This window comes from Sus scrofa, chromosome 12, assembly GCF_054392235.1.
Source record: "Sus scrofa isolate SSC_HxYL_T2T_F1_AM1 chromosome 12, Sscrofa_HxYL_maternal_Yorkshire_Landrace_v2.0, whole genome shotgun sequence".
NCBI lineage: Eukaryota > Metazoa > Chordata > Mammalia > Artiodactyla > Suidae > Sus > Sus scrofa.
This window is the reverse complement of record NC_139394.1, coordinates 58,667,098-58,678,987: the sequence shown is the minus strand read 5'-3', so window position 1 is coordinate 58,678,987 and position 11,890 is coordinate 58,667,098. Positions and strand designations below refer to the sequence as shown.

At 49.4% G+C, this 11,890-nt stretch overlaps 1 protein-coding gene and 4 non-coding genes across 5 annotated transcripts; 1 reads left to right on the top strand and 4 right to left on the bottom strand.

Annotated features, from left to right (window-relative positions):
- Window positions 1-3,403: 3,403 nt before the first annotated feature.
- BORCS6 (BLOC-1 related complex subunit 6) lies at window positions 3,404-5,247 on the top strand. The gene has a single exon (XM_084986148.1). It carries the CDS (start codon window positions 3,471-3,473, stop codon window positions 4,533-4,535), a length of 1,065 nt encoding a protein of 354 aa, XP_084842274.1. The 5' UTR covers window positions 3,404-3,470; the 3' UTR covers window positions 4,536-5,247.
- Window positions 5,248-5,860: 613 nt separating this feature from the next.
- TRNAI-AAU (transfer RNA isoleucine (anticodon AAU)) lies at window positions 5,861-5,934 on the bottom strand. Its single transcript has one exon. It is a non-coding gene; the product is annotated as a tRNA-Ile (tRNA).
- A 509-nt stretch (window positions 5,935-6,443) lies between these two features.
- TRNAT-AGU (transfer RNA threonine (anticodon AGU)) lies at window positions 6,444-6,517 on the bottom strand. Its single transcript has one exon. It is a non-coding gene; the product is annotated as a tRNA-Thr (tRNA).
- A 248-nt stretch (window positions 6,518-6,765) lies between these two features.
- TRNAS-GCU (transfer RNA serine (anticodon GCU)) lies at window positions 6,766-6,847 on the bottom strand. The gene has a single exon. It is a non-coding gene; the product is annotated as a tRNA-Ser (tRNA).
- Window positions 6,848-7,272: 425 nt separating this feature from the next.
- On the bottom strand, window positions 7,273-7,344 carry TRNAW-CCA (transfer RNA tryptophan (anticodon CCA)). Its single transcript has one exon. It is a non-coding gene; the product is annotated as a tRNA-Trp (tRNA).
- Between the last annotated feature and the right edge of the window lie 4,546 nt (window positions 7,345-11,890).

Sequence of the window (11,890 nt, the reverse complement as noted above, 5' to 3'; positions counted from 1 at the left end):
GTGCCACGACGGGAACTCCCTCATGATCCTTAATTACATCTGCAAACATCTTTTTCCCAAAAGACATCAGATTCATAGGAGTTAAGACTAAGACATATGTTTTGGGGGCCACCATGCAGCCACTACATACGCCCACAGGTTAAAACAATTGGGAGTTTACTCTGTTGGCTCAGTGGGTTAAGGATCTGGCATTGTCACTGCTGTGGCTCTGGTTACTGCTATGGTGTGAGTTCAGCCCCGGCCCCAGGAATGCCATGGTTGTGGAATTGAATAAGGCTTTTAAAAAAACAAACAAAAAAAAAAGTGTTCTCCCTATTTCGCTCTTACCCAAAGACAGCCTGGTCCAAATCTTTTTACTGTTTAGTTTTGCTTTTGGTATTTACCATGTATTTCCAAATCACATGCTTTTCTTGCTACTCCTTAAGTTTTCAGTTTTATGCTTTGGCTATTGTTTTCCTGCTACAAAATGTAAGGATTTCATTCTTTCACTCCACTGCCACCATAACCATGTGCATTGTCTGCCCCTGCATCTTTCTAATGTAGTTTCATCATAATTTTTTGTTAGATTTATTCATTTGAAAATAGTTATTCAGTGCTTTCTACAGTCCAGGTGCTGTTCTAGAGGCTGGGGAGTGAAAAACCCCTCTGAGCTCAGGAAACTTGCCAATCTAGCGGATCACTGTCAGTGTCCAGTGTGTGTGTAATGACCATGAGATGCTAGCCGAGCTGACTTGTGGCACTCTGTCCCTTTCTTTTGGAATAGAGGCCCCTAAGGTCAATAGCCTGTGTCATTTGTTCATCCCCTCTTTATAGATCACATCTCCAAATTCTCCCCCAAGCTGATTGCTTAGTTATCAACATCCATCAGACTGTCACTCCATTGTGTCATACAGGCCTAAGATGGACTCTTAAAAGGTTAGAAAAAATTCTGAGGTCACAGACCATATAAAAATGGGTCTGGAGTTCCTGCTGTGGCTCAGAGGTAAGGAGCCTGACTAGTGGGCCCTATGAGGATGTGGGTTCCAGCCCCGGCCCTGCTCAGTGGGTTAAGTATTCAGCTTTGCAGTGAGCTGTGGTGTAGGTCACAGACATGGCTGGATCTGCATGGCAGTAATTGTGGCTGTGGCATGGACCTGCAGCTTAGCTCTGATTTGACCCCTAGCCTGGGAACTTCCATATGCCACATGTGTGGCCCTAAAAAGAAAAAAAAAAAAAAAAATGGGGTGGAGAGCTGGATTTGGCCCCACAGGTCATATTTTGCTGACCCTTAATGTAGTGGACACTGTGGTCACTCCCCCACAGCCACTCCCCCCCCCCCCCCACTGTGTTGCAGCTGTTTGAGTTTGGAGAGAACTAACCCTCCATCTCTAGCTCCAGGAGGAGCATAATTGTTTTAACCTAGTCAGTTAACTCTTATCACCTTGCCAGAGTGATAGCTTCCAGATGCTCAGTCCTAAGTCAATCATACAGGGTATTACCCTGGCCAAAGTGACTAAACTGGGCATATGAACCAGTTTAGGCCAATGAGATGTGGAGGGAGATTAACTGGGGCTCTTGGGAAAGTTGCATCCTTCTTCTGCGAGGTCTAATGGAAGCTAGTCCTTTCTTCCCTTCTGGAAAGTGGGGGAGTGTATCAGCTAGGATTTCTGGTTGCATGCAACAGAAAACAATTCAAGTTCATTTAAGCACAAATAGACCTTATTTTCAGCATGCTGGGTAATTCACAGAATCTCTAGGAGAACTAGGCTTGGGTTTTACACAGCCAGGAAGCATTCCACTGCAGAAGTGGTCCAGTAGACGGTGGTGGGAGCCTAAACCACGTGCCAGGGAAGCTGGGAAAGGGACTGCTTGGTATTCCAGCTTTTGTAGTGAAGATGGGCTCTGCCTGATGAGGTGGAAGAGTCCTCAAACCCTGGGATTCAGATACCCTGGGAGGGGCCAAAAGAATGACTCTGGATCCTGGTTACAGACTGAATGTTTTGGGCTTTCTAAAATTCATGTTGAACCCTTACCCCACAATGTGATGGTATTTGGAGGTGGGAACTTTGGAGGTAATTAGGTTTAGGTCATGAGATTGGGGACCTCATGATGGGATAGGTGTCCTTATAAGAAGAGGCCAGAGGTGTTCCCTGGTGGTTCAGCAGGTTAAGGATTGAGTGCTGTTACTGCTCTGAGTCAGGCCACTGCTGTGGTGTAGGTTCCCTGGCCTGAGAAGTGATGCAAACACATCTTGAATGAGTTCAGGCCAAAAAGGAGAAATTAATGGCTTGGGGTCATTTACTTAATAAATATTTATTGAGCACCTACTATATGCTAGGCACTGTCCTAAGCACTGGGGCTACAAATGAGAACAAAAGAGACAAAAAGCCTTACCCTCTTGGAACTTACATGAGTAAGTAAGCAAATATATTGTATTCCAGATGGTGATAAGTGCTAGGAAGAAAAGGCAGGGAAGGAAGATGAATTGCTGGAGAAAGTGGTTGCAATTTTAAACACTGTAAGGAAGGCCTCACTGAAAAGATAGCATTCGAATAAGGACCCGAAGGAGAGAAGGAAAGGAGGAATATCCAAGATGAAAATTTTTCTTGGTTGATAGACCTAGCCTCAAAAAAAGGGTGGTTGGGGTGGGGGTAGTTGCAAGAGCAAGTCTAAATCCCTGAGACGTCAGCATGTCTGTCTTCTCAGGAAGAGTGAGGAGGCCAGTGTGGCTCCAGCAGGAGCAGTAGGGGAAGACATGAGATCAGAATGGTACCAGGACTCTGACCTTCAGGCTCATTCGTTTATTGAATGTTTTACCTAGTGGTGAAATCACACACCATCCTCCAAGAGGAAACTCTCAAACCTGGAAGGGGCGGGAAGACAGAGTGGCAAATGAGAAGAGAAGCGCTTAAGCCCGCTTCTCTGCCCACTGTGAGCCGCTCTGGGCAGTTCATTTCCTAGAACCATGGAACGAACCATTCATGTTCTGTTGAGAATTCTGGTTTTATCCTTTCTGATCAACTAGGCGCGGTTCAATCCCGACTGTCCAAGCAGGATATACTACTTCCATCCCAAAAACCTCTCTTAGGAACCCTGATTCCTGTCCTCACCAGATGTGTTTGTTAAGCGGCAATTGTGGGCCTGGCAACTGTGGGCGGAAAAAGCCAGAGCCCCGCCCCCGGTGGACTCTAACGTTTCAGGATCTTCATCTTTAAGATCTGCCCCCTCAACTTTTTGAAAGGGCTGGGCGAAGAGCGCAGCTGTCACCTCCTACTCTCCACCCCGCGGGCTCTCACGTGCGTTCGATTGCTCAATAACAGCGCTCCTTCTGGGACTTCCTGGTCGCCGCGCCCAATCAGAGTGTTGTTTCCGTCCTGACCATTGTCAGCCGGTGGCCAATCGGCGCGCCTCTACAACGCCCCTTAAAGGAGCCGCCAAGGCCTTCCCAGCCGGGGCGAACCAATTCCTCGGTTCCTGCCCCCAACTGCGGTATGGAGTCGCCTCGGGGGCGGCCTGGGCCCGAGGCGGACCTTCTGGCTCTAGGAGAACAGCAAGCCGCGATCTTCGGCGGCGGCCCGGGCCGAACGCCCTCTGAGCCGCCCGCAGGCCTCCGGCTGTCCGGAGAGGAAGAGGCCGAGAACGTTGAGGGCACGAGCCGCCACCCCAGGGCGTCCCCAAAGCCTTCGGGCTGCAGCTTCGTCCACCGGCCGGAACGGGAGCCTCGGGAGGATGAGCTGGGCCGGCGAGGGACCCCTTCTGGGGCAGAGAGCTGCCTGGGGGCGCCGGGTCCCGAGCATGATCCGCATGGGTCCTTGCGGCTCAAGAACCCTGAGCCGCCAGAGGACAAGCCTGCATCTGAGAGGGTCTGCCGTCGGGGGAGCCCTGGAGGCGGCGGGATGGATGTTGAGCAGGAGAAGGAAGACGATGAGGAGGAGGCGGCAGCCGGCAGGACTGGCCGTTCGTTCTCCAGCCGCCTTCAGGACAGCCGCAGCCTGGACGGGCTGAGCGGGGCGTGCGGAGGCTCCGGGTCCGCAGGGGGTGCCGAGTATGGCCCGGGCGGCGGGCGGCGCGCCACCATCTCCAGCCCCCTGGAGCTCGAGGGCACGGTGAGCCGCCATGGCGACCTCACCCACTTTGTCGCCAACAATCTGCAACTGAAGATCCGTCTGAGCGGCGCCCCTCAACCCCCGCCCCCTGCCCCTGCGCGGCCCTGTTCAGCTCCGACACCCACTCCGGCCATCCCTCCCATCGATCCCGACGTGCTGCGGGACCTGGAGCGGCTGAGTCGGGAGCTGGGCGGCAGGGTGGACCGTCTGCTTCGCGGGTTAGGTGGTGCGGTTCAGGAGCTGACAGCTCTGAGTGTGGGCTGCATCCAGACCTACCGTGATGCCGTGGACTCCTTAGGCGAAGCTGTGGACATGAGCATCAAGGGCATGTACACCCTGCTGGCGCGCTGTGAGGAGCTGGAGCGAGCTCTGCAGCCGGTTCAGGGGCTGGCACGCCAAGTCCGGGATATCCGACGCACTCTGGAGGTTTTGGAGGCCCTGTGCAAGTGACCAGGAGGGCGGGAGCGGCCTGGCAAGGCCAGGTATCAGCAGGATCTTAAGGACTCTTCAAGGAGCCTTGGTGGGAACCTGCCCACTGAGGGGAGGCCTATGCATTGGAAGCTTTTCCAGATAACGTTTAGCCGGCCCGCGACCACTCGCTAGACCTTATGCAGGTGTATATGGGAAGTTCTAAAGGCCCTTCTGGTGGGAGGAGGTGATGCTCTGCTTCTATTCAGTTGGCTCTCTGCAGCTACCTTGTTCTCCTAACTCTCTGCCCTAGTTAGAGCACTATCTCTGGGAAACCGGGGCTTTAGCTCTGGGTTTGGGAGACATGACTGCCATTATGTGATCAAGAAAGGAGAACGGTGGCCCAGCCCCCACTGTGGCCACCCTGACCTCCAGTGGTCACATCTCATGTACCAGAGACTGTGGGAGCTTAAGTGGTCCCTGACCACACACCATGCCGACAAGGATGCACACTTGCAAATGGATAACCTCCTGCTTCTGCGCTCTGGCCTCCTACCACCCCATTTCCCCAGCCATAACCTGGGTGGAGCTGGAAGAATGTATTGCATGGTAGAGGGGGTGACTTGGGAGTCGTCTCACTGCTCTCAGGGTTCAGTTAGATTTGTTGCTGGTTTTGAAGCCCACCTGTTGTGGAGTGTTCTAATCAGTTTTGGCTTTCTGAGTTTTTGTGGAATTAAAGTGCTGCTGCTGCTAAGGCTGAGGCTGTGTCTGTGTGGGAATATAGGAATTGATGAGCCAAAGAAATGGGAATGAGTTCTCTTGGGGCCAGTGCTGGAAATGGGGTGGGGTCCCAGGCTACATGAGGAAGAATATGTTTCATGCTTCTGAGCAGCAGATCTGAGGGGAAATGCAAGATGCAGATATGGGCTCAGCGATCCAGTAAAAGTAGCATCAGAAACAAGGTGGAAGAGAAAGGGAAGGGGTCGTCTTTTTAGTTCCTGAAGAGGACAGGCAGGGCCTGGGCAAACTAGGGAAAGACTGGGAACACTTGTTAGTTCATTTTTGACCCCATTTCCCACACTTCGTTGTTCTGTGCCATATGTATGGTCTGAGACAATCTTTGTTCCAATCCTTGGCAGCCTTCCATTTGCAGTCGCATAGTAACATTCCAGATTTAGAAAGAGATCACAGGAGGAGGAGATCCAGTTTTGTTAAAATTTCTTCCTCCCCCTGAAGTCACTACTACTTTGGTCTGAATTTAAACATGTTTCTTTTCTGAGTGTGAAAAGTATTGGAAATATTGCTCCACAAGCTTTGCCTAGCAACAAAAGTGTTGCTTCAAATTGTTTTTTTAGAAGAAAAGAAACTGGCCCGTACGGGGATCGAACCCGCGACCTTGGCGTTATTAGCACCACGCTCTAACCAACTGAGCTAACCGGCCAATTGGTAAGAAAATATTTCCATATGAAACTATGTAAAATATGAATTACTGCTCAATCCTAGCTTTAGGAAAAATTTGAAACAGGTAACCCTAAATTGGGAGACAGGAAAGCAGAATACGAAAACTGAATCACTGAACGTTTTGGGGAAGTAACATCCAAGCCAAAATACTGACACGCACAAATAATCTAATTATGGTGCTTAAGTCAGGTTCAGGTGCCAACACGGAGCACAAACAAGTCAACACTAACTTAACGTTGACTCGCAGCCGGAAATAGAAAATGCCAACTACTAGCAACCCGTAGATTCCCGAAGGGAGAGAGAATTGATGGAGCTCCGGAAAATTAACCCGTATATTCCCTAAGAGAGAGGATGTATATACCTCCTCAAAATTAACCTGTAGGTTCTCTCTAAAGGGGGGAGAGAGGACGGATAGACAGACCTCCAAAAACCGTCCGGGTGTTTTCCCCTTCCCCATTTCAATGTTCGCAAAAGCGACTAATACTGTAAAGGCACCGCTGGGATTCGAACCCAGGATCTCCTGTTTACTAGACAGGCGCTTTAACCAACTAAGCCACGGCGCCCGACATCAAAAAGTTTTGCACGTTCTTTCCTTGGCCAAGTCATCTTCATGGCAGGTGAGTGGCAGAGTGCTACCTTAACCTTTGGCTGTATTTGGAAAACAGAATAGAAGCGACAAAATCCTCAGCTGTACCCGAAAGAGTGTGAAAGGGTAATACAGAAATCGAATCCCGGCAGACAGACGGTAACAAGAGAAATTCTTATTCGGGGAAAAGAATCACAAAAGTTACAGGCAGACGTATCTGCCAACCGACGAGGATGGGATTCGAACCCACGCGTGCAGAGCACAATGGATTAGCAGTCCATCGCCTTAACCACTCGGCCACCTCGTCCGCGGGAGTCCAGCTGAGGATCGCTTCTCTGGGGTCTGGACTCTTACTTCTCATGAAGCGTGAGCACACCATGTTGCAAAGTGAGTGCGTCGAGGGATCCTGCCCAGCACCGCGAAAACGACTGTCAGGGCTATGGCTGCAGAACAACCTTCTAGCCTGCGCGAGAGCCCAAACTTATCCGTCGAGAGATCGGGAGCGCGCGTCAGTCCTCAGCAGCCCTGCTTTCGGCCCACATTTACATTACCCGGATCTACCACCAAAACTATCGTGAGATCGTTGGGCTCCCACGACGGGGAGGGACGAGACTTCACGCCAGGGACCCTCCCCTTCCGGCCCCTACTAGGTGTTTCTTCCTTGACCTGGGCGGTGGGGCTCCAACAGAGTTGAAAATGGGAAAACTGACCGAAAGGTGAGGAAAAGAGAGCTGACCCCGACGTGATTTGAACACGCAACCTTCTGATCTGGAGTCAGACGCGCTACCGTTGCGCCACGAGGTCGGCCGGCCGTAAGGCTGGACAGGTCCCTTCATGATCACTGCTCGGACCGGCGGCCAGGGTCCCGGCGTTTGAGGCGCAAGAGCTGAAGACCTTCCAGAACCTCTAAAATCCTGAGGCGTGGTGCCTGCGCACTCCCTCCCGCCACGTGGGACCCGCAGGGCCCGCCACACCCCGCAGGGCAGCGGCTTTGCGGGCTCCTGGCTCCGCTGATCCTCCGACCCCGCCCCCGGCATCCCGCAGATGACCAGGTGGCCCAGAGGCAGTTACCTGGGGAACGCAGAACGCACAACTCAGCCGGGACGGACTTGCACAGAAATACGTGGAAGGACGGATACCTGGCGGAACGTGGTGGAGCCGTGCCAGAGCTCCGGCCACATGGAGGTGAGAGATTAGCTCCTCCAGCGGTGTGTCCTCCTGGGCCGCAAGTTACAGTCGCCTGCACAGCTTTCCAGACAGCCACTCACACGCCCCAGATTTGGAGATTCTGATTGAAAGGTCCTGGGTAGAACCCCAGCATCGGTAACTTTGTCACTTTTTACAGTTCTGAAGAATAATTCACCTACAGTGAAATGCACAGATCGTAAGTATTATTTTGGTGAGTTTTGACAAATTCAACTCACAACCCTTTCAAGATGGAAGACCTTTCCTTGACCCTAGAAGATTCATTCTTGTCCTTTACCAATTGATCCCGGCTCCTCTCTTCCCAGAGACAACCACTGTTCTGATTTCCATCGCCATTAATACCTGTTTTTTAAAGCTCCCCAAGTGAGACAGAACCGGGGACTTCTAAAGAGGGATACCAGAAGGTGGCAGAGACCTTCCCCATTTGCTTCTTGAAGGATGAGAGGAGTTCAAGGGGCCAATATGGCAAAAGAAGTCAGGCTGTGTCACTCCTCTTATCTTTGTCTAAAAATGATGTATAAACAGTCTCCTTTGATCACTTTGGCCGTCCCAGTTCTATGAGACAGATGCGTACAAATTAATTGGGTTTTTTCCTCCTTTCAGTGTCTTGAATCAATTTAATTATTAGATCTGTTCAAAGACCTCTGGGAAGGTTAAGGGGGAATTTCCCTCTCCTGGACAGAACTATTTGGCGATGCCTGAAATTCGCTTCAAATTCGCTGTGGGACTGAGGGATTGGCCATGCAGTGGTGTAATTGCTGAAGCAGAATGGAAGACTTCAAAGAGGTTCGTTGTGCTATTTTCTTTATTTTTTCACTTTTGAATGTTTCTGTGATTTAAAAAAAAAAAAAAAGTTTTTCCAGATTATTTGATGAACAGTTCAAATGCTGGGACCTGTGGGTTACTAGCGACCCCTAGGAATTTGGTCGCCGGCAATACCTTCTGTGGCCACAGGGTGGCACCAAAACTCGCTTTTGTGAGACCAGAGCAGGCTTCTCTGAACCAAGGTCGTGAAAAGTGACAGGACAGACTTAAATGACTGCTGTTTACTAATTCACAATGTGAACTGCGACTACCCCGTTCTATCTATAGGTCGCCAGGGCAGGGAGGCTGTTATGAGCAGAATGCCCTAAACTTCCAGCTGCTGGAGCCCATGTCATGCTTGACCTCTCCCTTTTTCTCACCCACCCTCGGCAACATGTTCAGACTTTATCGTCTAACCATCTCTAGTTTCCTTCCACTTTACTCCACCTCCTGGTTTACCCTGGTCCCATCTCATCCTGTCCTTCCTGGGTAACTCTGGATTCTTCCCAAACCTTCTGCTTAAAATCTTAAAATCCATTCTCCATCTTACAACCAAAGTCATCTGTGTTTATGATGGAAATCTGAGCCTACCCCTCCCCATGGCTGCAAGGCCATGTCCCTCCTCTCATCCCACCTCGCCATGACCTCTTCCCCTTCCATTACTAGGCATCTCTCTCTCTCTCTCTCTCTCTCTCTCTCTCACACACACACACACACATACACCTCTGTTTCTGTCCAACAAACACACTGGGCCTATTCCCACCTAAGAAACTGCACTTGCTCTTCCTCGCCTGGGATGCTCTTTCCCCCAAGCTTCACACAGCTGACTTCTCTTCATTCTGTTTGCTCCAGGGACCTTGGAAAAATTGTGCAAACTCAGGTCCCGGGCTTTCCTCACTTTCACTCTGGGACAGTGCTCCCGTCAACCTGTGAACACTCGGGCGCCTTAAACTGTCTGGGGGCCCTTGGCTCCCAAGGCCTGGGCTTTCTATTCCCAGGAGAAAAGTCCAAACAAGGACATTCTCTTCCACAGAGGCAGTAGAATTATCAAAAAGTCAGGAAATTAATACCGACCCAATACTATTTCTAGGCTAGAAACCTTATCAAATTTGCCAATTGTTTCACTGATGTTCTTTATAATAAAAAATTTTTTTTCCTGATCCAAGATTCATTACGATCATACATTCAATCACTCGTGTCAAATTTGTCCCATCTCTTTAGTTTCCCTTAATCTGGGAGAGTTCTTCGGTCTTTGTCTTTCAATGACTTTGAGGAAATATCTTTTGACTATCTCTTTGTCTTCTAAGTTTTTTCACCGAGACTGGTTTATGTATTTACTATTGACAGAGTTGATTTACAGTGTTGTGTTATTTCCAGGTGTGCAGAAAAGTGATTCAGTTGTACATATATAACTGATTTCTTTTTCAGATTCTTTTCCCTTGTAGGTTATTACAAAATATTGGATATACTTCCTTGTGCTATACAGTAGGTCCTTGGTTATCTATTACATATACAGTAATTATGTATATGTTAATCCCAAACTCCCAATTTATGCCTCCACCCCTCACCCACTGGTTTAGTAGAAGGAAATCCCTTTATTTCACAGAGAGAAAAGCATTTCCTCGCATTCCTGACCACATTACCTAAAACAAAGTTTAAGAAAAAACAACCCCTTTTCTTCTTCATTTCCCCCCTCTTTTAGGGCCAAAGCCGCAGCATATGGAGGTTCCCAGGCTAGGGGTCGAACTGGAGCTATAGCTGCTGCCCTACACCACAGCCACAGCAACGTGAGATCCAAGCCACATCTGGTACCTACACCACACCCACTGAGCAAGGCCAGGCATCGAACCCACATCCTCATGGATACTATTCAGGTTCCTTTCTGCTTCACCACAATGGGAACTCCCCCAAACGACCCATTTTCAAAGACATTTTCCTTGACCACATTATTCTAATATTTCCCTTTAAATATTTTTTCTTTATGGTGCTATTATCATGCAGATTCATTATTTGTTTTCATATTTCATGTCAGTCTCTCTGACCCCCACAAAGGTAGAGACTTCTGTCTGTTTCTCAAGTACAAGAGCCCAGCACAGTGCCTGGGACTTACTAGCTGGTCAATGAGTATTTGTTGAATGAATGAAGAAATAAAAAATGCCTCTTGGGCTTGTCGTTTAAATCAGCCTAGAAGCATAAGATGGAGAGTATTGATAAAATTGATAAAATAAGTTGTCACACATTGAGATCTAGGGAAGACATTCTGGCTGACACATGAGTTAACCTGAATTTTATGCTAACTAAAATAGCCTCTTTGGGAGGTCCCCGTGGTGGCTCAGTGGTTAATGAACCCGACTAGTATCCATGAGGACAGTGGATACAATCCCTGGCTTCGCTCAGTGGGTTAAGGATCCAGCGTTGTCTGTGGCCTGTGGTGTCGGTTGCAGATGCGGCTCGGATCCTGTGTGGCTGTGGCGCAGCTCAGATTCAATCCTTAGCCTGGGAACTTTCATATGCCGCAGGTGCGGCCCTAAAAAGACACACACACACACACACACACACACACACACACACACACGAAAGCCTATTTGTGGCCTGTCAAACATTCCACATCTGCTTTAATTGTTATAGAAACAGGCACAGGAACCAGAAGAAAAGAATACCCATTGTTAAAAATAATGTGCCCTCTTCCTGGGGTGCCAGTGCTGGCACTCCCTGGATGATAAGACTCCCTTCCCAGGTGCCAAGGACATACTAACTCACTGCGTAGGTGCTGGCCTGTTCTTTTTTTTTTTTTTCAATCTTGAAGAATTGCAGCCCCGACTTGTTTAATATTCTTTGTTCTGACAGGATATAATACAGTGCTGGAAATCATGCATCTTCTGAGCAGTTTCTAAGAGTGATATGGGAAGCAGATTCAGGGCTACTCAGTAGTTTGGCTCAAATGAAATTTTCTTCAATTCTTATTTTAGATCCTTTATTGATTATTATCATTGGCAACGGGAAGAAGAGCGATGATCCGGTAAGAGGGTAGGGAGGTCCCTGTGAGGTTGTGCATATGAGAAATGAACTCCGGCCAGAACTTTCCGTTCTGCCTGGAACCCTTTTGAGGCCCAAAGGTCAGGGAGGTCGCTGATAGTGAGAGATGCTTGGATAGTAGCTGGGCAAAGTCAAGTGCCCACGCCTCAAAGAGATAAGGAAATCCTTGCAGAGTCTGCATCGACACCCTCGCTCCTGGCCTCCCGGGGACGCAAGGTCTCATTCCCTGCCTCCACCCCCATCCCCAGCCCTTTCTGGTCCTCTTTGTTCCCTCTCTTCCCCAAACACACTTCTTGGGGCACAC

Coding starts and splice junctions, on each gene's coding strand:
- BORCS6 (XM_084986148.1), top strand. CDS start 3,471: ATGGAGTCGCCTCGGGGGCGGCCTGGGCCCGAGGCGGACCTTCTGGCT.